This window comes from Pollachius pollachius (genome assembly GCF_949987615.1).
Source record: "Pollachius pollachius genome assembly, chromosome: 16".
Lineage (NCBI taxonomy): Eukaryota > Metazoa > Chordata > Actinopteri > Gadiformes > Gadidae > Pollachius > Pollachius pollachius.
Genome location: NC_136949.1, coordinates 1,455,165 through 1,481,685, shown reverse-complemented (window position 1 = coordinate 1,481,685; position 26,521 = coordinate 1,455,165). Strand labels below are relative to the sequence as shown.

The following is a 26,521-nucleotide window of genomic DNA, read 5'->3' as shown; positions in this document are numbered from 1 at the left end:
GTTTTGTTCCCGTGCGTGAGCGTGCGCGAGCATTTGTGTGCACGCGTATGCGTGCCTGTGTGTCTTTGTGTGTGTGTGTGTGCGTGCGCCTTTGTGGGAGTATATGTGCATGCGCGCGTGTGTTCACGCGTTAGTGCGTGTGTGCCGGTGGGTGTATGCGAGTGTGTGCAGTGTGCCCGTGTGAGAGCATGTCTGTTTGTGTGCGTGCACTTTTTGTGCGTGCGTGTCCTACCTTGCCCTCCTCCAGTGGCTCTTTGGTCAGGCTGTGTGTGTGTGTGTGTGTGTGTGTGTACCTTGCCCCCCTTCAGTGGCTCTATGGTCAGGCTGTGTGTGTGTGTGTGTGTGTGTGTGTGTGTGTACCTTGCCCCCCTTCAGTGGCTCAATGGTCAGGCTGTGTGTGTGTGTGTGTGTGTGTGTGTGTGTGTGTGTGTGTGTGTGTGTGTGTGTGTGTGTGTGTGTGTACCTTGCCCCCCTTCAGTGGCTCAATGGTCAGGCTGTGTGTGTGTGTGTGTGTGTGTGTGTGTGTGTGTGTGTGTGTGTGTGTGTGTGTGTGTGTGTGTGTGTGTGTGTGTGTGTGTGTGTGTGTACCTTGCCCCCCTTCAGTGGCTCTATGGTCAGGCTGTCGGCTCCGATGTCCACGATGGTCCCCAGCTGGAAGCCGTCGGCGGCGTGCGGCGCCCACACCGGCTTACCGTCCTCCATCGCGCTCCGAGGGCGGGGCTGGAACACACAGCACCACCCGTTAAACACACGACACCACCCTTTACACCACCCGCTAAAGGCCCTGATCAGAGGATCAACCGGCTCCAGAAGGAGCAGATGGGGTTTGGACACAAGGCGACAGGACGGAGACGTGAACCCAGCTCCCTCTGATTGGGCGCTGAACACCTGGTTCTGAACACCTGGTTCTGTCTCCTAGCACGTCTCTGAACACCTGGTTCTGTCTCCTAGTACGTCTCTGAACACCTGGTTCTGTCTCCTAGTAGTACGTCTCTGAACACCTGGTTCTGCTCCCCTGGTCTGCCTCTGAACCCATTGACCACCAGCTCCTAGTCTCCCTGGTCCTGGTTCCCTGGTCCTGGTTCCCTGGTCCTGGTCTCACCTACTGCTCCGGCCCGGCCGTCTGTTGCCCAGGAGTTTGGCATCCCGGCCTGGCCGAGCCGGTCGGTTCCTTCCTGGATGAATGATTCATGGGCTCAATCACTTCCTCCGCTACGCTGAGATCGCTGGCTGGCTGGCTGGCTGGCTGACTGACTGACTGACTGACTGACTGACTGACTGACTGACTGACTGACTGACTGACCAATCCACAAGCTGCTATTGATGAGCTGGGCTTGACGCCTTGCTCGGGGACACCTCAACACCGCAGACAGGAGGAACCAGGGGTCAAACCAGCAACCCTCTGGTTTCCAGGTGACCTACGCCACCCTGTGAGATACCACTGCAGACAAGACGAGAGGAGAGACGATCCAGGTCAAGATAGTCTGGAGATGTTCGACTCCCGGTCTAAAGGTTCTGGGTTTGATCCCCAATGTCTGCAGCCTACCCTGGGCTTCCTTGAGCAAGGCATCCTGACCTCCACCTGCTCCTTGAGGGCCTGGGAGCTGCTCTAAACAGGGTCTCCTAAACGGGACTCAGGGGGGTAACCATGACGACCAGACCAGTGCCAGGTGGGCGGACACCGATACCGGTATTGGATACTGGTTCGATACCAGTCTGAAACAGGTCAACCGAGTTGAAACCTGAACTACTGGGTGAGCCAATCACAGATCAGCTTTGGGACACAGCATGGAAAAAAAGTTCCCTTTAAAAAGGGTTTTCTGAACCAGCATCTTAAAGGAGGGGTTTGGCCCAGTGGCAGAGGAGCTAGAAATGGGTTTCAGCCTGACCCATGAGCCCCAGAACCAAACGGCCCCCGGCTGTGGTGCACTCAGAGTGCCTGGGTGTGGTTCCAAGGAGTCCTTCTGGGTCCTGAGATGAACCGGTCTGACCAGCCCTGATCTAGACTAATAGCCAACAGGAGTTGTAAAATACAGCTCATCGCCAATCTTCTTCTGTTTGAACTATACCTCGGTCTACTAGCCTATCTAACTCCTAGCTAGTCCAGCGCTGAGTGACTCAGCAGGGAGGGTCCTCCTTCAACCACAACACAGTCACCAGCTGATCTGACGCGCCTCTATTCACCAACACGTTTGCTGAATGATAATCCATAAAGTTCACATTGTGTCGGCTGGATTAGCTCAACAAACCACATGAGCTAACGTAGCTCCCCTCCCCTGCCGACCACAGCGATCGCTGTCAAACATGACCGACCAAGGCGGCGCTCTCCCTCTGGGAGCGCAGGCGTTCAACACCAGAACAAATCCCAACACTCCCAGTCTCGATGGGATGGATGAGTTGGCGGACTGGTCGGAGCCGGTCCACCAGAACTCACCTCACCACCAACACCACACCTGACCTCTGACCTCTACCATCTACTACTGCTGTCCTTTCCCTGGTCTATGTTGTTGAGGTCAAAGTTCAAGCATTCCTCGCTCATTCGTTAGAATAAACTTTAATTTTGACTCCTCAGGGGTCAATTATAGAATAGTTTCATCAAGTTGTATTATATTGCATGCTGCAATGAATATATGAATTGATAAAATAAAGATTACTGTGCGTTCAAATCTCAACGATCGTGGTTTATTGTCGTCACATGATATAAAGAACCAAGACGGGTTTTAATGTGTTTTACGGCAGCGGGCCAGAGTTCATGTAATTGTAGCTTCATTCAAAGTTAATTAAAGTAGTGGTTATGGCTGTAGTTTCAGAGGCACTCACTGCCCATCTTCAGACTCCAGCGGTCGGTCGGAACGCTCCGGGAACGTTCTGGGAACGTTCCGGGAACGCAGACTTTGATATCCGCCTCAGCGAGCCGCTTAATTAAAACCACGCCGAAGTCTGTTTACAACCTCTGTTTCCCGCCGGCCTCCCTGTGTTTAAGCTACGCTAACGCCGTTCAGCCAGCCATTAGCAGCTCCATTACGGACGTCGAGCCAAAGACAGCAGCGAGGGAACGGCCCGGAGGGATTCACCTTAGGAAGGCGGAACTGAAGCGAGCCCGAGCGTAGTACGAAGCCGGAGACACAACCAGACTGACGATACCAGGTCAGACTGTCGATACCAGGACAGACTGTCGATACCAGGACAGACTGTTGATACCAGGACAGACTGTCGATACCGGCTCAGACTGTCGATACCAGGACAGACTGTTGATACCAGGACAGACTGTTGATACCGGCTCAGACTGTTGATACCAGGACAGACGGTTTAACGAATCAAATGATCTCCTGCAGTAACACAGCAGGACCATCCCATAACAACATAATAACGCCCAGACATGCACTGAGGAATTCATACCTGGGAGACAAGCAGCACACACACACACACACACACACACACACACACACACACACACACACACACACACACACACACACACACACACACACACACACACACACACACACCCCTTAGTCACGAAGTTGGCACTCTCTTGGCACAGCTAGTTTCATGCCTTGCTCAAGAGAACACATCAGTTTCTGGTTCTGCGTGCTGGTTCAGGACTCATACATTCCACTGATCACGTGACTTTGCTCAACAAATCAACACAGTGTTTAAGGTCACCACCAGGTGCGACCCCATTTGTGCATCACAAACAGGGGTGTCCCCCCAGGTGCATGATGGGAGAGATCAGCCTACGCTGTAGGAAACCCCCTTGATGGACTGTAAAAAGCTGTGAGAGAGAGAGAGAGAGAGAGAGAGAGAGAGAGAGAGAGAGAGAGAGAGAGAGAGAGAGAGAGAGAGAGAGAGAGAGAGAGAGAGAGAGAGAGAGAGAGAGAGAATACCGCTTCCCAACTGAGATGTCACTAGAAGGTAGACTTTTAAAAGCCTCGTTCATTCACCTCCCCCTCCCAGCGAGGATTAAGAACAAAGATGGCCGCCAGGTGTGTCAACATCACAAACCATCCAGCACGATCCCTCAGGGCCGCGGCGCTGGACTCTGACACACGGGAGGCCCGTTGTCCCCGGTTCCCAGCCTGCCTCACCTGGTGGAGGGGGGGGGGGCAGCACAGCACACCTTTCTCTGCTGAACAAAGGGCCCTAGAGCACCTGGCCTGGCTGGAGTCCGCTTACAGTCGGCCGGGTCAACTGTCGGAGCCTCTGCTGATCTACGGCCTGAAGCAGGGGGGGGGGGGTGGTTAATCTGTCATCCGGCAATAGGGAAACGAGTTCCCTGGTTAATCAGCACTAGAATAGCAATCAATGGGGAAATGACCATCATTGACTACAAAGATAAACAGCTCTCAATGCGTTTCATGCGTCTGTTGAATTACAATATATAAAGCTGTTTTTGTATTTGTAACTCCGTGAACTTCACGTCTCCCCTGAGGGTATCGCTACAGCATAAGCGATTCAAACCAGCCCTCGACATTCTATCACCAATATCTGGCTTTTTCTTTCACCAGTTCCAGGGGTCAAAGTTCAGCCTTCTCACACACAGGTGGCGCCGAACACGCGAGGCTGGGCGCACTTTAACTATTCTGGGGCGTGGCTGGAGGGCGTGGCCGCGTGAGGCTAACAGGAACAGGTCAGGTGTATCTCTCTATGAATTCAGAGCCCTTCCTTACTCATCCCGAGCATAGTCTCTCTCTCTCTCTCAGTGGCAGATTCCACAGGAGAGGGGAGGAGAAGGAAGAGGAGGAGGAGGAGAAAAATGAGGAAGAGGAGGAGGAGGAAACAACCTTAATTCATTCCTGGAGATTTGACTTTCAGAGAGTTAAGAATACTTCCTAAATCCCAAAGGACACTAGGATCGGGTAAAAGCCTTGCTGAGTATCACCCAGTCACAACAGAAAGGATATGAGTAGTTGTGGTTAAGCTACGCTAAAGTAGCTGCTAGGCTCAGGATTCTGCTGTGAATGACCTCATTGTTGTTCTACATGACGTAGCTCTAGAACGGCCTTGGACAGCCAGAGAATGACATTCACCCAACTTTGTTTTCAACCCCAGGATTAGAACGAGTGTGTGAATGTGTTTGTGCGTGAGGATATGAGAGGAGGAGGAGTGAGTTGAATGAATTCAGGCCGTTTTAAAAGTAGCCAGTGTGTATGAAAGCTGTGAGTGTGGGAGGGCAGCTTTAGAACCAGCAGACAGACTGGGAACCCCTGTACACAGACAGCAAATAGCTTAGAACAGCTTCTCTTAAGATAGGCAGGGAGAGGGAGAGAGGGAGAGAGAGAGTGAGTGAGAGTGAGAGTGAGAGTGAGAGGTAGAGAGAGAGAGAGAGAGAGAGGCAGAAAGAGAGTGTCTGTGTAGTGTAAATTACTCCCTGCATTGGAAGTGTTGGTCACACACACACACACACACACACACACACACACACACACACACACACACACACACACACACACACACACACACACACACACACACACACACACACACACACACACACACACACACCTCTGAGGCTGTCATCACTGAGGAATGACTGTGGCTCTGGGTCACATGACCCGCAGAAAGCTAGCGCCGTGTCGGAGGACAAAAGCCGCCCACAGGCCGAGTTGACAATAGCAACACTTGAGAGAGCCGACGGGGGGAGGGGGAGGGGGGGGGGGGGGGGGGGGGGGGGGGGGGCAGCAAGCACAGGGGCGAGGGTTCACTGGCCTGAGACTCCTGAACTACACTGGTACTGGTCCCAGGAACCACTGGTGTGACAGACTGGGTCAACACACTGGTGTGCTGAGCCCCAGCGCGTGTTCTGATTGGTCCAGAGCCCTGACCCCCTGAGGAGAGGAGACGGTGTGAGGTCTGTTCATCACACTGGGAACGCTGGGAACGCTGGGGACACAGCAGGGGGTGCAGCACACCAGTGGTTGCCTGGAGACCAAAACGTTTAGATGGGGACCAGACGTACTACGAACGTCACCAAAGGGTCACCAAAGTTCATCCATTTAGTTTGGCCTGTGAAGTTCTGATCGATGTGGACCCGGAACCAGTTTGACCTGGACCGGTTGGACCCGGAACCAGTTTGACCTGGACCGGTTGGACCCGGAACCAGTTAGACCTGGACCGGTTGGACCAGGACCTGTTAGACCTGGACCGGTTTGACCAGGACCTGATAGACCCCGATTAGTTGGACCGGGATCAGTTTGACCCAGACCAGTTGGGACTGGACTAGTTTGTGCAGGACCGGTTTGACCCTAAATGGTTTGACAAGGACCAGTTGGACCCCCCCCCCCCCCCTGGTGTCTGGAACCGGTTCAAGCCGGCTCCTGGTGGCTGACCCATCAGAGACAGCAGCCTGTGTTTCCACGGCGATGCTTCCTTCTCCTTTGTGTTGTCAGGGTCCTTTGCATGCCGCCAGGTAATGCAAATAATGGCGGCCATGTTGACCAAATGAGAAGCAGCCCTCTATCTGTCTACTTCCTGCTGAGGAAGAGGAGGGGCAGGCCTTCATCAGCGGTGATCTGAGGCGTCAGCAGTGGGAGGTCAACCTCCGCGGCATTCACGTAATCATTAATCACATGGCCACACCCGTTCACACAGACACGTGCACACACACACACACATATGCTGCTCAAGAACCTCACACACACACACACACGCACACACGCCGCTCTACGACCTCACACACACTCAACAACCTGGATGACTAGGTGGATCTTTTTAGAACGGAAGAATCTAAACACACACACACACACACACACACACACACACACACACACACACACACACACACACACACACACACACACACACACACACACACACACACACACACACACACACACACACACACACATTGCCGCCAGGTAATGCAAATAATGGCGGCCATGTTGACCAAATGAGAAGCAGCCCTCTATCTGTCTACTTCCTGCTGAGGAAGAGGAGGGGCAGCCCTTCATCAGCGGTGATCTGAGGCGTCAGCACACACACACACACACACACACACACACACACACACACACACACACACACACACACACACACACACACACACACACACACACACACTTTAATGGTTCTGCAAGGTGCTGATCAGGAGGTTTCTCAGAGTTTAAAGATTGACAGAAGTCATCCCCCTCTGAGTCCAAACCCAATAAAGCGAGGCTTTATGAGTGATCAACTCAATATGAAGCCGGTAACAGCGTCTGATCCTCACAAACAGACGCACGTTGCTTCGGTTCAGCCAATCACAATGGGCGCCCTATGAAATATTGATCCCCCATATGTCTCGTCAGCCAGCCAGCGGATTTGCCCCGATGCCTGAAGGGTTAGGACGAGGCTTGTGTTTGGCTTATCAATCTGTCCAAGGAAAAACATAATCCCCCTTCCTGGCTTTTGTTTTGTTTTTCTGATGTGGAAGCTACAGCTTATCCATACCCTGTGAGGTCACTTCCTGCCCTTGAGTGCTATTGAACCGGACGTAGGCTAGCGATGGCACGCAGACCACCTCTCTAGAACACTCTAGAAGAGCAAAAGGTCATGGGAAATCAAGTAGAACGAGGCCCCCTATTGTTAGACATCACATAGTAGTCCACCTTGTGAGTAGAAACGGGGTCACTTTGAGGTGAATGGAGACTTCTAGAACGAGGAGGAAATACTTAGCTTAGCTTTGTCCTGATAACGGGGTCGGCCACCCAGCAGAGATTGGGCTAGCGTCTACCTCCCAGGGTCATTAGTCAGTCGTTTGCTTATTAGTTAGTTAGTGTTTAGTGTCCTTTTGCTAGTCCTCAATCAAGCTAGGACGATCAACAGCCAACAGTCCTTTGACTAGCTAACTAGCACACAATAACTAGCACATGAATGCTAGCCAAGACTTTCACGTGCAAACTTGCGGCCAACTCACACACTGGTCCCCCCTTTAGTCTCATAGATGTTATAGATGATGTCCATCGAGACCCGAACTTCACTCTCTGTTTGCAGAAGGTCCCTGGACAGGGGAGCTAGCTTACGCGCGCGGTTGCCAGGGGCTACATTAGCGCCGCCACCGCCCCCCGAATTGCACAACAGCCTTGGATCCCAGCAGGATGCCCTGCCCCGGGAGGTCATCCTCTCCTCGGTCTGAGAAGGGATCCGAACCATAGGTTGCACCCCGTTGCTATGGTGACAAAGCCACGTCTGCCCTATGAGGGCGGGGGTTATTTGCATGGCGGTGTGGGTAACTAGTGCTAGCACGTGACTGGCCAGGAGGTAAATGCCCCCGGCCACACGACAGGGGACTGGGATTTGACCATAGGCAAATGTGAGGTCGGCCGTCACCAGGTGATACTGGGGGCTGGGGGCTGGGATCACAACTGGACAGAGAGATGCATTGAGAGAGAGAGGGAGAGAGAGAGGGAGAGCGCGAGAGAGAGAGAGACAACCTCTGGATGTGAGGACCAGACCTCGGACAGTTGAGTGGACACCTGCCACCTGGTCCAGATTGGGACCCGTCAGTGGAGCAGTAGAGTAACTCATTCATCTCTAAACAGAGGCACAGGGAGCAGTAGAGACACTCATCCATCTGATCCCACTCACACATCACGGACATCACTCATTCATCACTAAACAGGGGGGCATTGACATCACTCATTCATCACTAAACAGGGGGGCATTGACATCACTCATTCATCACTAAACAGGGGGGCATTGACATCACTCATTCATCACTAAACAGGGGGGCATTGACATCACTCATTCATCGCTAAACAGGGGGGCATTGACATCACTCATTCATCACTAAACAGGGGGGCATTGACATCACTCATTCATCACTAAACAGGGGGGCATTGACATCACTCATTCATCACTAAACAGGGGGGCATTGACATCACTCATTCATCTCTAAACAGAGGAGCAGGGAGCAGTAGAGTCACTCATTCATAAATAAACAGGGGGGCAGTAGAGTCACTCATTCATCTCTAAACAGCGGAGCAGTAGTCACTCATTTATCTCTAAACAGAGGAGCAGGGAGCAGTAGAGTCACTCATTCATCTGACCTCCCCTAAACAGGGGAGCAGTGACTTCACTCATTCATCTCACCCCCCACTAAACTGGTGAACGATACAATACAACTTCATTTGACAGTTTGGGCTGAAATTATTTTTGCATCCCTGGGCAGGAAGCAACAAGAACCCAACAACAACTACCACAGCAGCAGCAGCAGCTGGCTAACCCTGGCTAGCTTGAAGTTAGCGCCAGTTGAACTCTATTCCAATGAGGACTGTGGGGAAGGGGGGGTCTCAGACCTTCCTGTGAGGTGTTGATCAGGAGGTCAGTACCTCACATGAAGATTCTGATTCACTGAGATCCTTCCATAAAAAAATAAAAATTAGTTTTCCCTGTTTGATTGCCCTGCTCTGAGGCCGGTGATATTACCTGTGTCAATATTAGTGTGGACAATCTGAGTCATTGTATAATGTCTGCCTGTATGTGTGTTTGTTTGACTGTGTGTGTGTGTGTGTGTGCATTGCTATGGTTGCACGTTTTGTGTGAATGTATAACTATGCAAGTGAGTATTATGTTAAGTATGTGTAAACGTGCGAGTATGAGTACATGTGAATGTGTGTGTGTCTGTTACTTTTTTGTGTGACTGTGTGCGTGTGTGACTATGCATCGGTGAATGTACATGTATTTGTGCCTGTGTGTGTATATTTTAATGAGTATGTGAGAGTGAGATTAGTCCAGGGTCAAGTCAATCTATATCCGTCATAACGTTGGCTCTAAACCCCACAGCGTCTAAAAAAGCCTTTTTCTAAAGATTAGACTGAGATTATAAGTGCTCGTGTCGTCCGTCATGTAAGCAAAGGACGTCCAGCGGCGAGAGGACGCATTTAACGGGTTTAACCCGACCTGAGCCATCACACAACGCCTCACTCTCTCTCACTGCACCTCACTCTAACTCACACCTCACCCAAGCCTTCACATGACTCCTCACTCTCCCTCACTCCTCCTCACTCTCGCTCGCTCACTCCTCCTCACTGTTCCTCACTCCTCCTCACTCCTCCTCCTCACTCCTCCTCACTCGTCAACAACCGGGTCATCTCTGAGCACCACCTCCCCGGGGGCCATAGGCCGAACCACAGGGCCTAATGGGAGACGAGGAGGAGCAGAGTGGGCCCCTGAGGGCCACTCGGCTGTGCTCTATCTACAGTAGGAGCGGTTCTATTCATAGCCGCAGAACAAGAACAGGTAGAATATGAGAGCCTTTCAAGATCACTTCCCCCCGAGGACTTTGATCCTTTGAAGCCCTGGCAATCTCATGACGACAGCACCTTACAAATGGACGCCTCCCGGACCCGTGGAACTTTAACACGACTACCCACCCATAAACCAGCCGGGGAGGAACGGCCGATCAAAGGTGAAGGTTCCTGCGGTCGCCCTGTGAATGGTTGGGGTCTAACCCCGGGAATCACGGCCCCGGAGCAGGAGAACGCAGCCCTGCGTCCCCACAGCGCTTATATAATCAAAGTGTGGGGGTTGAGCTCTCACACACGGCCTCCACATCACCTCCGCATTGTTTGGGGTCCGGTTCTCCCTTTTGTGTTCCATGCAAAGCCTTCCCATCGCAGACCGGCCGGGGGTCTCGACTCAGAGACCCCCCAACACACAGCCGGGACAATACGTTCTTGTAAACCCCCATCGGCGCTGTCAGGACTCCCCCGACCCCTGACATGCGATGCTTCGCGTCCAGGAACGCTGTCTGCTACCGGGTCGCGAACCCAGGACCCTCCGGCCAGGGGACCCCCACCCTGCTGTCAGAACGCTCCCATTCCCAGACCCCCCCCCCCCCCACCTGGCTTCTAATATTATCAGAGAGCGGTGGTGGACTAGAATGTAGCTATTGTCTGGGTCTGCGCATCGGTCGGGGAAAGGGAATCGAACCGGCGGCCGCAGGACAGCGCTTTGTGCACGGCGCCCGTCCCGAAGGAGCCGCAGACTGGGATGGACGTCTCGTTAGCCTCGTAGCTTCCTGGGTGTTTGACAGTGTGTGTGTGTGGGTTAGCATCGCTAAGCTGCCGTGTATTGTAGCCGCTCGGCTAACTTCGCCTCCCTGTGCATATGGGCTACGATCTGTACACACACAAGTACACACACACGCACACACACACACCTTTGCGCATTTAGGGAGAAAATGGCCGGGTTGGACTCACCTTTAGTGCGGCTCTGCTGCTGGGCTATCGGCCTGTAGAGGAGCCGGTGGAGGTGTTCCGGAGTGGGGCAGCCCGACTGTTCCCTGCCTGCAGCCTCCGACTCCCGCACACAAGTCCTGGGAATCGGCCCGTGACGTCACAGCAGGGAGCGTCGGCGGTGGCGGCCGCGCGCCGGCAGGGGGCGCGCGTCCCACCGCTCACCTTTTTTTTTCCAGGGACCGGCATTTTCCTAAAAAAAAAAAAGTGGACCGGTAGTCAATTTAAATGCATCATTTTAAGATGCATCATTTTTTGTAACGGTTGTTTATGTGTTTATATATTTACAAGTAAAGCAACAGCAATGAAATGTTTGAGTCTCAGGCTCCCCTCACCAATAAAATAATGTATCAAATAATAGTGTATAAGAGAATCACCTGAGACTGAAATAAACACAAAATTAGTGCAGACATTACATTTACAGTGCTTAATTTACAGTGGTTTTGTTGCATAATATGAATTAGGTGGCAACAAAGGCTAATTTTCTGGATTTTATATATACTAATATTTACATTTTCAGAACTATTCACAAAATGTTTCCATTTTCTCCACTACAAATAAGTGTATGGAGTCTGTGTGTTGGATGAAATAACACGACTCGTATAGCCTGTTGTAAAAAATATATAGATTTATTCATTATGTTCTGCTAGCTATCTGATTTATACGGGGAATAGGTTAACCTGGACATTTTTAGTGCTTGGCCCTTGTTTCTGTTCACTTGTAAGCCTAAATGTAATGCATTAATGTGTCCATTACGCTCCGCTCCTATTTTACGACGGTGACTAAGTATACTTTGAACTGATAATACGCAAAGTGTGTGTGTTTGTGTGTGTCTGTCTGTGCGTGCATCTGTGCGTGCGTGTGTTTGTGGCACCGTGTTGCTGTTCCAGTCGGTCTCCGTGAGGTCACTTCATTTGCTTTGGACCTCGATTAGGAGGTGAACCCTTCCGGACATTTACATGCCGGCTCCGAGGGCCACTTTAGGAGGACTAAACCCCATTCAGGGCCCATCAATGATGGATGGTCCGGTAACACGACCCGTCTGGTCTGCTGTACGACGGGGACCGGGTTCCGCTCTGAATTAAAGATGACAGCCTTTCATGTGCACTTCAAAACACACCAACACAACTTGACCGCACCAGGATTAACACCGTCTATCACCCAGTAAACAGTAACCAGATGAAACTTCACTATTCTACTCCCTAAGACACTCCCTGTGTATTTCACTGTTCGCAAAATATTTGATTCCCTTTAATACTTCGGTCAAAGTTCCGGAAAATCTGGAGGATAAATGTTGACAACGTAACATGTGACAATGTTAGAAACCGGGTGTGGTCCCTCCTGAGGCCTGTAGGAGGCGCCATTGATGGACATGACCAATCCTAACTGTAATACTTGAAAAATTAGTCGTGTCATTAGTTACTTTAAGATTAAAAGCTTTTCGTTGTCTTTTGTATCATTTGTACAGGCCTTTATGCCTTTCATGTAGAGCACACACAAGGTTGCACACGTTTAGCCCAGTAGAGTAATATTAATTAGCATCAATATGTCTATTTTCAAGTGATCTATTCAGCTGAAAGTCTGATTCCATGTTCATCAGATCGCTATCCGTTTGGAATTCTTATTGTGCCCAGAGAAAATGCTGCTGTGTGGAGCATTATCTGTTATGCACTTGATTTAAATAAAATAGCCCGATATAATTCAGAAAAACACACTAGTTTGGGTGCAAGACTGTTCTTCATACTTCCGTGATACCACACGTGTTGTCACACACACACCATACAAAATGACAGACCAAAGACACACCAACGCATACAAAATAACACACACATACACAAGAAGGCAGCCGGAGGCGGGTTAATGAAACTCTTTACAACTCAGGAGCCGTCCTTGTCTCCACCCAACAGAACACGTACAAATGAAAATCAAACAGAAACAAACCTAAAGTATAAATATTAAATACAGAGCAGCGTAAATGAGAAGCTAAGGCTGAAGTTTGTTTAATGTTGAGGAGACAAACCCGGTACTCCTCGGGAAGATATTTCCGGAACTCCTTTCCGGAAGAATCCTCTGCCTTTCTCTGCCTAAATAACGCTTGACCGCAACCAAAAGTCTGCAGGGTCTGGTTTCCGGTCTTCGGTTCGTGGGTGGGGGAACACTGATCATAACGGGGTCACAGGATGACATCATCGCCCCGTCATCAGTCACACAAAGGCAGCGAACAGAAACCGGGCATATTTACACTTCTTATTTCAAGGTGTGTGTGTGTGTGTGTGTGTGTGTGTGTGTGTGTGTGTGTGTGTGTGTGTGTGTGTGTGTGTGTGTGTGTGTGTGTGTGTGTGTGTGTGTGTGTGTGTGTGTGTGTGTGTGTGTGTGTGTGTGTGTGTGTGTGTGTGTGTGTGTGTGTGCACTGCGTCCTAGAGGCCGAGAGGCAGGAACCAGAGTTCTTCAGAATAGATTTCCCAGCATGCCTCAGGGCCACGGTTGGTTGGTGTGGTGGGGGGGGCTTCATCGGACCGTGTCAATAAAGGTGGAGTTGTGTTGTGGGTGGGGGTGGAGGTGAGGGCCTCAGGAGGCGGGGGGGTGGTGCTGCAACAGTAGTGCCGGGCCAGAGGTCTCCTCCACCTCGGGCTCCTCCTCGGAGGACCCGGGGGGCTCCGGGGGCTCCAGGTTCAGGTCCCGGCGCTCCAGGTCCTGCTGGGACTGGATCCTCAGGATCAGCTCCCGGATCTCCTCCCGCTTGGTCTTCATGCGTTGCTGTGGAAACCAGTCGTCCAGGGAGACGGGGAGGTGGAAGCTGAGGACAGGGTTCTGTGGGGGGAGAGAGGGAGGAGGGACATGGGTGAGGAGGAGGAGAAGAGTGATGTGGAGGAAGAGTACGATGAACAGGAGGAGGAGGATGACATGGAGGTACGGTACGAGGAGGAGGGAGGGGGGGGGGGGCACCGACCTGGAAGAAGCTCTCGACGTACTGCAGGACGTAGACGCCGCAGTCGCTGTAGTTGTCCTGCTGCGGCACGCGGGGGCTGGAGCCCTTCATCACCTCCTTCCCGAAGCTCCGAGGGGTGCCCTTCCTCACCTCCCACTCCACCTCCAGGTACCTGGACGCACGCGGAGGCTACTAGCGGCTCTGGAGGACCAGCGGCTACTAGTGGCTACTAGCGGCTACTAGCGTCTCTGGAGGACCAGCGGCTACTAGCGTCTCTGGAGGACCAGCGGCTACTAGCGGCTCTGGAGGACCAGCGGCTCTGGAGGACCAGCGGCTACTAGCATCTACTAGCGGCTACTAGCGTCTCTGGAGGACCAGCGGCTACTAGCGTCTCTGGAGGACCAGCGGCTACTAGCGTCTCTGGAGGACCAGCGGCTACTAGCGTCTCTGGAGGACCAGCAGCTACTAGTGGCTACTAGCGTCTCTGGAGGACCAGCGGCTACTAGCGTCTCTGAAGGACCAGCAGCTACTAGCGGCTCTGGAGGACCAGCGGCTCTGGAGGACCAGCGGCTACTAGCAGCTCTGGAGGACCAGCAGCTACTAGTGGCTACTAGCGTCTCTGGAGGACCAGCGGCTACTAGCATCTACTAGCGGCTAATAGTGGCTCTGGAGGACCAGCGGCTACTAGCGTCTCTGGAGGACCAGCAGCTACTAGTGGCTACTAGCGTCTCTGGAGGACCAGCGGCTACTAGCGTCTCTGGAGGACCAGCGGCTACTAGCGTCTCTGGAGGACCAGCGGCTACTAGTGGCTACTAGCGTCTCTGGAGGACCAGCGGCTACTAGCGTCTCTGGAGGACTAGCGGCTACTAGTCTCCCAGAGGCCCTGATGTTTTCACCCAACCCCTGGAGGGGCCCAACCTGGGGGCTTCCGAGTCTGTGAGTCTCAGAGGGGGCTCTGACCCACTCCGAGCCGGCTCGCCGGTTGCCATGCCAACCGACACACGCATGTCACGACCCTTGACCCATAACATGGCGTTTGTTCTCGCGTGCAATATTTAAAAACCGCTCTAGTTTGGTCACGTGCCCATAAAAGCCCTGCAGGTGGGTGGAGGGTGGTGCAGTGTCTCCCCCCGGTGGTACAACATGGTCACACACACACACACACACACACACACACACACACACACACACACAGTGACTTACTCTCTCAGCGTCTTGACCACGGTGGAGCGGGCAGGGCCTCTCAGGGAGTCCATGATGAGGATACAAGGCCTGGGGAGAGGAGGGGGGGGGGGGGTTAGGATGGACCGTCGTCATGGCAACGCGACAGAGCTGTTTACCGACCGGTGGCTGAACACACAGCGGGCAGCGGTCTGGTTTCACGTCCAGCTAGCGTGCTCTGCACGAAAGGCATCACAGCCGGTACAAATGATCAGCCTCGGGCACAATGGAGAGGTTAATATAGCGTTTAATTATCAATGATTCAGCTATTTCATACGCCCTGTGTGAAATAGAGGCTGTGATGAATGAAACAAAGGACATTGAATGCATTCCTGGTCTGTTGACTTCATGAGGGCTCACTGGTGGCCCCTGGTGGCGGTCGGGGAGAGCTGCAGGCGCTCCACTCACTGTTTGCAGACGGTGAATTTTTGGGCCAAGCCGGCCTCGTCGTTGCTTATGCTCTCCTCCTGGGTCGGCCCGTCGTCAGTGCCCTCATCCTGGACCCAGAACACACAGGAACCCCCTTCAGAACCCCCGTCACAACCAGTGATTTTACCGATTCATTGTAAATTATTGACTTTAAACAGAAGGAGACTCAGACAGAAGGAGCCTCAGAGACAGAAGGAGCCTCAGAGACAGAAGGAGCCTCAGAGACAGAAGGAGCCTCAGAGACAGAAGGAGACTCAGAGACAGAAGGAGACTCAAGGAGCCTCAGAGACAGAAGGAGCCTCAGAGACAGAAGGAGACTCAGAGACAGAAGGAGCCTCAGAGACAGAAGGAGACTCAGAGACAGAAGGAGACTCAGAGACAGAAGGAGACTCAGAGACAGAAGGAGACTCAGGCTCAGAGAAGAGTGACAGATTAGAGAGCGAGAGAGAGACAAAGACAGACGTACAGAAGAAAAGAGCGACACACACACACGCACACTCTCTACCGGACAGGAGCTGTTGGCGTCGGAGAAGCTGAATATGTCGTCCTTGGCATGCGCTGAGCCGTAACACACACTGATCCTGTGGAGCTCACCTGCACAGGTGGGAAGAGACACACACCGTTACACAGCGCGCCACTTTACAACACATACTGCTACACACCTCCCCACAATACACGCTATAGACCATGTTACACCCCACAATATAACACACTGCGTTACACAACGCAAACACACACGCTGCTACACAGCTCACCACAATATAACACACTGCGTTACACAACGCAAACACACACGCTGCTACACAGCTCACCACAATATAACACACTGCGTTACACAACGCAAACACACACGCTGCTACACAGCTCACCACAATATAACACACTGCGTTACACAACGCAAACACACACGCTGCTACACAACTCACCACAATATAACACACTGCGTTACACAACGCAAACACACACGCTGCTACACAGCTCACCACAATATAACACACTGCGTTACACAACGCAAACACACACGCTGCTACACAGCTCACCACAATATAACACACTGCGTTACACAACGCAAACACACACGCTGCTACACAGCTCACCACAATATAACACACTGCGTTACACAACGCAAACACACACGCTGCTACACAGCTCACCACAATATAACACACTGCGTTACACAACGCAAACACACACGCTGCTACACAACTCACCACACTATAACACACTGCGTTACACAACGCAAACACACACGCTGCTACACAGCTCACCACAATATAACACACTGCGTTACACAACGCAAACACACAGGCTGCTACACAGCTCACCACAATATAACACACTGCGTTACACAACGCAAACACACACGCTGCTACACAACTCACCACAATATAACACACTGCGTTACACAACGCAAACACACACGCTGCTACACAGCTCACCACAATATAACACACTGCGTTACACAACGCAAACACACACGCTGCTACACAACTCACCACAATATAACACACTGCGTTACACAACGCAAACACACAGGCTGCTACACAGCTCACCACAATATAACACACTGCGTTACACAACGCAAACACACAGGCTGCTACACAACTCACCACAATATAACACACTGCGTTACACAACGCAAACACACAGGCTGCTACACAACTCACCACAATATAACACACTGCGTTACACAACGCAAACACACTGGCTGCTACACAGCTCACCACAATATAACACACTGCGTTACACAACGCAAACACACACGCTGCTACACAGCTCACCACAATATAACACACTGCGTTACACAACGCAAACACACACGCTGCTACACAGCTCACCACAATATAACACACTGCGTTACACACCACAATACAACACGCACTGTGTTGCTACACACCGGAGGTGGGTAGTAACGTGCTACATTTACTGTGTTACAAATACTTGAGTAACTTTGCAGATAAATTGTAATTTTAGGAGTCGTTTTATTGCAACATACTTTTACTTTAGTATATATTTTATATTTGAAGAACGGTACTTCTACGCCGCTCCATTTGGCTACGTGACGGTCGTTACTTTATTTTTTTATATATATATTTTTTTATTACATGCGAGACGTATTTCTCTCTCTGAGGGAGAGAAATACGTCACGTGACTATTTTAACCAATAAAAACCTGACAAAATGATCTCGCCAATCAAATGCAGCCGCTTGAGTCACATGACAAGTGTTTTTAATAGACAAAAAAACACTTGTCTAATGGCTCCGGATCCGCGCTAATGTTGTGTCCGTGGCCGTGCCGTGTTCACAGGAGCAGAACACGCAGATACTGGGTGAGTCGAGAACCGCTGATTCTGAAACTGTAAGAGACGATCCCAACTTCTCACAGTGACAATCAAACTCACACACACTCACAATCAGACAAGCTCTCAATCACACACTAACAATCACACTCACAATCACATTGACCCAAACTCACACACTCACAATCACAAGGGTTATTAGTTATTTTTAAAGACCTTATTAATTGTTTTATTGAAAAGGATGTTTTTTATAACATATCTGTATTTGAACATTGCTGTTTTATATTTTGTTTGTGTCTATTTTGCACCGTTTGTGTTGCTCTGTATATTTAAAAAATAAATCCGGAGGAACTCAGTACTTGAGTCGTCTTTTCACTGCATACTTTTTTACTCTTGAGTAATTATTTTTATGAATACTTTTACTTCTACACTACGTTACACAAAACAAACACACCACAACACAACACACGCTACGTTACACAACACAAACACGCCACAATACAACACACGCTACGTTACACAACACAAACACGCCACAATACAACACAAGCTACGTTACACACCATAATGCAACACACTATGGTGCACAACACAAACACGCCACAGTCCAACACACGCTACGTTACACAACACAAACACGCCACAATACAACACAAGCTACGTTACACACCATAATGCAACACACTATGGTGCACAACACAAACACGCCACAGTCCAACACACGCTACGTTACACAACACAAACACGCCACAATACAACACAAGCTACGTTACACACCATAATGCAACACACTATGGTGCACAACACAAACACGCCACAGTCCAACACACGCTACGTTACACAACACAAACACGCCACAATACAACACAAGCTACGTTACACACCATAATGCAACACACTATGGTGCACAACACAAACACGCCACAGTCCAACACACGCTGTCACTCACTGGTGTACTTCGTCCCAGGGTCCGCCTCCTGTCCCAGGAGGGGGGGCTGGAGAACACCGTTGGTGAAGGCCGCCCTTTGATTGGTCGACACCCCGACCGGGGCCGAAGCCCACGTGGGGTTGTCGTCGAAACTGTGAGACAGCGGATGAGTCGACGAGTCCGACATGTCGTCGGAGGAGATGGGCTGGCAGTGGTCCGGGATGCCCTCCTCCGATTGCCGGGGGGAGGGGGCGGGGGCGTGGTCTGTGCTGTGGGTGTGGTTTGTGGGCGGGGCCCGGTATAAGGGGTTGGGCGTGAACTGGGGTCCCTGGAGGCCCGGGAAGCAGATGACAGCCAGGTACCAGTGGGCCCTGAGGGGAGGGGATCACCGCAGTCAGGCTCTGCTGAAGCACTTTAACGGGGGGGTACACTACGAACCCCGCTGAACATAGCCAGGCTTTCCCAAGAAAGCCTGGCTATGTACATCTATAGATCCAGATCTACAAGCAGAGAGCTACATCTATAGATCTAGATCTACAAGCAGAGAGCTACATCTATAGATCTACAAGCAGAGAACTACATCTATAGATCTACAAGCAGAGAACTACATCTATAGATCTACAAGCAGAGAACTACATCTATAGATCTACAAGCAGAGAACTACATCTATCGATCTACAAGCGGAGAACTACATCTATAGATCTTCTAGCAGAGAACTACATCTATAGATCTACAAGCAGAGAACTACATCTATAGATCTACAAGCAAAGAACTACATCTATCGATCTACAAGCAGAGAACGATCGGAGTTAAATGGTACTACGAAGCTCACTTAGGATTCAATTAGTCGAGCCAGGTTTTCCGCTTTAGGTTCAACGCGCGTTCACGTGAGGTCATTTTACTCACCTTTACAAACTGGATAGATCAAGGAGCCTATGTAAAGGCTTATAAGTGAAAAGATTCTGCATATTGTCTATAAAATAACTATGCCAAATGCAGAATTGTTCGCCATTAATCCCAATAGAATGATGAGGATTTCAAAATGCATAAGCAATGTCCAACCTGCCTTACACTATAATTTAGGGAATTCACTTTAAATACACCCTATGTAAGAAATGTAAAGCATATGTTGTCAACTGCTGACAGGTAGCGGCGGTGGCGTGGTGGATGAGACCCAAACGCCAGCGACCGGGGTTCGAATCCCGCCAGTCTTCATGCCTTTAACCCCAGAGATGTGGTGCCGGCACGGACTTGAAAATATGGGTTCAAGTTCATAATGAGCACAAAAATATAATTCCATAATCTTTAGTGAATAAGTATACCATATGCATGAGGATTTGGACTTTTTAAGATTCACATAAATGCGCGTCACTCGGGAGGCGAACCCCCCGCGCAGAAATTCAAGACTGACGTGCTACCTCCACTCTACCGCTCTCTCACGGAGACACAATGCGCAACGGTACGCATTGTCTGCATAAGGTCAAACTAGGACGATCAAATAGCGTATACCCTCTGATGAGAACCTGAATCTCTCATAAAGAATATTCTCAGGCAATGCCAAGGGATCAGTCCCGAAAGAGCGTCTGTCGGAGAGACCCCTGGACGATACGGGCTCCGAGGTCCAAGGGAACACCCAGTAATGGTGACGCCATTGTCAGAGGTGGGGCGAGGAAGCTGCGCACGCCGATCTAACCCGAAAGACGTAGCTGAAAACCTGCTCCCGACCAGGTTTGGAGAGGGAGCATAAGTCACCATGGTGATACAGCGACGCTAAAAGAGACCGACCTCCGTGTCCCAGCTAACCCAGGCTTTGAGCGCAACATACCTCGCTAACCCACTAATCGAGGTTCGTAGTACAGGCCACTGGTGTGAGTGTGATTAGCCTTACAAGGTGTTTTAAAAATCTGCCCCTTATGACATCACAGGTGGGTGTATTCACCTAGATGTGTGACGGATAGATGAGCAACATTTGCTTCAGTCCACTGGGTATGGCTGGTAGACTGATCTATCCAGCACACATCTAGGTGGACACGCCCAATAGTGATGTCATAAGGGGCAGATCTTCAAAACAGCTTGTAGGGCTTATCACACTCACACCTGGTGGCATGTCATGGGACCTTTAAAATACAACACAAGCTACACGAAACTCAACTCTCTATGACGCTAGTTGTAAAATATTGTTAATGTTATACTATACTATACTATCACTATACTATTAGAATCACACTTCTATTTACGATCTTAAGCGCTTCCATGACTTAGTGTTCTGTGCTTGTAGCTCTATAGATGAAGAACTATAGATGTAGTTCTCTGCTTGTAGATCTATAGATGTAGTTCTCCGCTTGTAGATCTATAGATGTAGCTCTCTGCTTGTAGATCTATAGATGTAGCTCTCTGCTTGTAGATCTATAGATGTAGCTCTCTGCTTGTAGATCTATAGATGTAGCTCTCTGCTTGTAGATCTAGATCTATAGATGTAGTTCTCTGCTTATAGATCTAGATCTATAGATGTAGTTCTCTGCTTGTAGATCTAGATCTATAGATGTAGCTCTCTGCTTGTAGATCTAGATCTATAGATGTAGCTCTCTGCTTGTAGATCTAGATCTATAGATTAAGTTCTCTGCTTGTAGATCTAGATCTATAGATGTAGCTCTCTGCTTGTAGATCTAGATCTATAGATGTAGTTCTCTGCTTGTAGATCTAGATCTATAGATGTAGCTCTCTGCTTGTAGATCTAGATCTATAGATGTAGTTCTCTGCTTGTAGATCTAGATCTATAGATGTAGCTCTCTGCTTGTAGATCTAGATCTATAGATGTAGCTCTCTGCTTGTAGATCTAGATCTATAGATGTAGCTCTCTGCTTGTAGATCTAGATCTATAGATGTAGCTCTGTTCCAGACTCACGACTCGTTGATGGGTACGAAGATGAAGTCCTTCTGGAAGAGGTCCACGTGGCGCGTCCACGTCTTCACCCGGTTGTGTTTCCTCTTCTGTATCCTAGCAACCACAGAGACAGCCGGATGTCAACAAAAAATATTTCAAACTCTAATGTTCTCCACGAGAAGAGAGGGAGAGGGAGGAGGACTGGGAGGAGGGAGGAGAGGGGGGAGGAGAGGGGAGGAGAGGGAGGATAGGGGGGAGGAGAGGGAGGAGGAGAGGGGAGGATAGGGGGGAGGAGAGGGGGGAGGAGGGGGGAGGAGAGGGGGGAGGAGAGGGGAGGATAGGGGGGAGGAGAGGGGGGAGGAGGGGGGAGGAGAGGGGGGAGGAGAGGGGAGGGCTAGGAGGATAGGAGAGAGGAGAGGGAGGAGGGGGGGAGAGGGGGGAGGAGAGGGAGCAGAGGGAGAAGGAGAAGGAGGGGGAGAGGGAGGAGGAGAGGGAGGAGCAGAGGGAGCAGGAGGTCCCTTACGGCAGGTTGGAGGCCTCCGGAGCGTTCCTCCTCTCCCGTTGGTTCAGGCGCTTGTAGAAGAAGGAGCTGAACACGTGGCTCCTCTGGGAGTCCTCCTTTTTTAACCGCTCCAGAACCAGGTATCTGGAGGAGGACCCACGGTCAACGGACTGCATTTACGCCGCGCTGTTGCAACCAGCGGCCGCCCAGAGCGCTTTACAACACCGCCAAACATTCGCCCGTTCATCCACACGCTGACGGTGGTGTCGGCCACGCAGGGCGCCAGCCAGCTCGCCAGGGCGAGGCGCCTCGCTCAGGGACACCTCGACACTCGGCTAGAAGGAGCCGGGGATTGAACTGGCAACCTTCCGGTTACCAGTCAACCCGCTCTGCCTCCGGAGCCACATTCCGCCCTTCCTCATCAACACTGAGGAAGAGGGAGCATCCCTTCCAAACACCTCTAGATCTCTTGATGCACCTGGGACCAACATGCAGGAGCCCAGGTGAACATCTGGACCAGAACCATATGGCCTTACCACCATGGACACGCCCGATCTCGTCTGATCTCGGAAGCTAATCAGGGTCGGGCCTGGTTGGTACTTGGATGGGAGACCGCCTGGGAATACCAGGTGCTGTAAGTGGTGTTGGGTGGTGGCCAATAGGTGGCACTCTTCCCTCTGGCCTTAACATCACTCCCGATGCCCCAGTGCAGTGACGGGGACACTGTGCTGTGGAAGGCGCCGTCCTTCGGAGGAGACGTAAAACCGAGGTCCTGACTCACTGAGGTCGTAAAAGACCCCAGCGCACTTATCGCAAAGAGTAGGAGTTTCCCCGGTGTCCTGGCCCAACCAGGCTCATTCAATCTGGCCCCCCTAATCATCCTCCTGTATAATTGGCTGACTCATTAACTCCCTCCCTCTCCACCTCAAGCTGGTGTGTGGTGAGCGTTCTGGCGCTGATTGGCTGCCGTGCATCACCCCAGTGGGTGCTACACACTGGTGGTGGTTAGTGAGGTTCCCCCTTCACTGTAAAGCGTCTTTGAGTGTCTAGAAAAGCGCTATACAAATTCAATCCATTATTATTATTATTATTATTATTATTATTATTATTATTATTATTATTATTATTATAGAACCCACTTGAGATAAAAGTCTAGGATGACGTCGTTGAGGAACTCCCCGTCGTTAAGGCAGTGGAGGTCTTCGTTAGTGACGCTGATGCCTCCTTTAGCGGGGGGAGGGGGGTACACCATCAACCTGGAACACACCCATCCACCAATCAGGAGGCAGGAGACAGAGACACATAATCCAATCAACGGTCAGGAGAAAAGTAGGGACGGAATATCAACCAATCAACGGTCAGGAGACAAGAAGACACAAAACATCAAACCAATAAAGAGAACAGATTGGGTGATACTCTCACCCAATCACCCAACGACAGATACACTCAGAAACACACACTAGGAATCACAGCCCAACCAATAGAAACCCAGTTTGATCTGATTCATCCCAAATTGATATGAAAGATTTCATCGGGGATAAACTCAGTCTGCCCGAGAGACAAGAGGCCTTCCTCTCTCTCCGGCCCTGCATGCCAGCATCCCCGTATCCATGGCAACCGGGGGACAGCCGGCGGCCCACTCACTTGATGATGGGTCCGGAGAAGGTGGGCTGGATCTCCGCCATGTCCTCGTCCTCATCTTTGTAGAAGACCCCGGCCTGTTGGCGCGTGGCCATCCGCGTCCGGACCGGGGCCACCCGGGTCACGCTGCCCGCCGCCCCCGACGGGCAGCCCTGAGCCGGCTTAGACTGGGGACCACAGGAGACACCAGTTAGAGAGCCGGCTTAGACTGGGGACCACAGGAGACACCAGTCAGAGAGCCGGCTTAGACTGGGGACCACAGGAGACACCAGTTAGAGAGCCGGCTTAGACTGGGGACCACAGGAGACACCAGTTAGAGAGCCGGCTTAGACTGGGGACCACAGGAGACACCAGTCAGAGAGCCGGCTTAGACTGGGGACCACAGGAGACACCAGTCAGAGAGCCGGCTTAGACTGGGGACCACAGGAGACACCAGTCAGAGAGCCGGCTTAGACTGGGGACCACAGGAGACACCAGTCAGAGAGCCGGCTTAGACTGGGGACCACAGGAGACACCAGTCAGAGAGCCGGCTTAGACTGGGGACCACAGGAGACACCAGTGAGAGAGCCGGCTTAGACCGGGGACCACAGGAGACACCAGTCAGAGAGCCGGCTTAGACCGGGGACCACAGGAGACACCAGTCAGAGAGCCGGCTTAGACCGGGGACCACAGGAGACACCAGTCAGAGAGCCGGCTTAGACCGGGGACCACAGGAGACACCAGTCAGAGAGCCGGCTTAGACTGGGGACCACAGGAGACACCAGTCAGAGAGCCGGCTTAGACTGGGGACCACAGGAGACACCAGTCAGAGAGCCGGCTTAGACTGGGGACCACAGGAGACACCAGTCAGAGAGCCGGCTTAGACTGGGGACCACAGGAGACACCAGTTAGAGAGCCGGCTTAGACTGGGGACCACAGGAGACACCAGTCAGAGAGCGGCTTAGACTGGGGACCACAGGAGACACCAGTTAGAGAGCCGGCTTAGACTGGGGACCAGTTAGGTCGGAACATTTCCGATAAATCTTTGTGTCTGGTAAAAAAAATGCTAAATTGTTTAACGACGCTTTGCATTATGGGACGGCGATGAGGCCATGCTAACTTATGCCCTCAGCAACACTCTTTCAAGGAAAGCATTCACCACATGGCTTCCTCATATTAAATATCAATTTGAATATGGAAGTAACAGAGTCAAACAACGAGAGGCGTTGATCTGCTGGGACCAAGTCCAGGACACGTATTTACGAATCCCACTGTGGCCACGCCAAGACCCGCCCTACTCGGTCTGTGATTGGCCGGGTTGCATGCAACTCAACTGGACGCTTTAGAACTCTACGGTGCCCTCGCTGTGAGCGTTCGAGAGCGTCACAAAAGAGCTCTAACCCTAACCCTAACCCCAAGCAGCTAATATCAAGACAGTAGAGGGCCGGTAGTCGAATCCTAAGACAGTAGAAACAAAGAGGGGTGACGTGTGTGACGGACCAATCAGAAATAGAGGCGGGCGTGTCTTTTTGGGGTATTTGCGAGGCCATAGTAGGACTCCTCACCTTCTCCTCCTTCTCCTTGGTGGCCTTGTTGTAGTTGACCAGCCTGACGTTGGCCTCGTCGAAGGACAGCTTGGCGGGGAAGTCGCTGAGGCTGTTGGCGCGGCCGATCTCCCCCAGGATGTCCTCCAGGATCATCTGCTCGTTCATTGTCAGCCCGTTCTCGAAGATCAGCACGATGTACTTCTCATCTGACTCTGGAGGCGCAGACAGACACAGAGTCACGACAAACCAGAGATGGGACAAAGTCACCGTTTAAAGTCCCAAGTCTTAGCAGTTAAGTCCGAGTCGAGTCCCAAGTCAAGACAGGGAAAGCCAAGTCGAGTCAAAGTCACAAACTTCTTCAAGTCCTGAACAAGTCACCATGTATTTTTACTTAATGTCATTATTAAGCTATTGATCATAATTTCAACATTACACTCTAATGTACAGTCACTTCTTATCAATGCAGTTATAATATGTTCATTGTTTCTGTCTTCAAATGTGTTATGAAATGCGCATGTGCCGAAAACTTATGTTGTCTCAGAGGAGAAGTGAGAGTGGACGGGGGGTTTGAATTGTATTGGTAGGCTACGGAAGGCACCACTGTGACCCTAAGGTTGGTAAAGCTGTGCCTTGACAAGTGTGGCATATGAGCTATGTATGGATGTCTGAAAGGACTGCTTGAGTGGATGTCAGTTACAGTATGCCACAACTTTTCTTAAGGAAATTGTCCTTACCACCCGCCTGGGTCTTCAGTAGTAGAAGCTGAAGTAGTAGTAGTAGTAGCTAAAGTAGTAGTAGTAGTAGTAGTAGTAGTCGTAGTAGATGAAGTAGTAGTCGTAGTAGCTGAAGTAGTAGTCGTAATAGCTGAAGTAGTAGTTGTAGCTGAATTTATAGTACTATGGTAGTAGTATTAATGGTAGTAATGGTATTTTCTTTAAGAGAATAG

The 26,521-nt window shown here is 51.1% G+C and overlaps 2 protein-coding genes across 4 annotated transcripts in view; both read right to left on the bottom strand.

Annotated features, from left to right (window-relative positions):
- LOC307088317 (unconventional myosin-VI-like) overlaps positions 1–11,304 on the bottom strand; it is a 79,859-nt gene extending 68,555 nt beyond the window's left edge. Inside the window, exons 1-2 of the mRNA XM_079754170.1 lie at positions 11,181–11,304; positions 589–720 (exon numbers count right to left, since the gene is read on the bottom strand). Of these exons, the coding sequence (XP_079610296.1) occupies positions 589–702 (114 nt within the window). The 5' untranslated portion in view covers positions 703–720; positions 11,181–11,304. The remainder of the gene's footprint in view (positions 1–588; positions 721–11,180) is intronic.
- Positions 11,305–13,068: 1,764 nt separating this feature from the next.
- Positions 13,069–26,521, bottom strand: part of senp6a (SUMO specific peptidase 6a) — a 34,311-nt gene continuing 20,858 nt past the window's right edge. For 2 of the 3 annotated variants that reach the window (XM_079753517.1, XM_079753519.1), the window contains 11 exons: positions 25,594–25,787; positions 24,053–24,216; positions 23,548–23,664; positions 22,430–22,552; positions 21,928–22,020; positions 19,044–19,393; positions 16,292–16,389; positions 15,775–15,863; positions 15,349–15,417; positions 14,167–14,317; positions 13,069–14,027 (listed from right to left, as the gene is read on the bottom strand). In XM_079753517.1, coding sequence (XP_079609643.1) covers positions 13,785–14,027; positions 14,167–14,317; positions 15,349–15,417; positions 15,775–15,863; positions 16,292–16,389; positions 19,044–19,393; positions 21,928–22,020; positions 22,430–22,552; positions 23,548–23,664; positions 24,053–24,216; positions 25,594–25,787 — 1,691 coding nt within the window. In that variant the 3' untranslated portion in view covers positions 13,069–13,784. The remainder of the gene's footprint in view (positions 14,028–14,166; positions 14,318–15,348; positions 15,418–15,774; positions 15,864–16,291; positions 16,390–19,043; positions 19,394–21,927; positions 22,021–22,429; positions 22,553–23,547; positions 23,665–24,052; positions 24,217–25,593; positions 25,788–26,521) is intronic. The other variant, XM_079753518.1, reaches the window with a different exon arrangement.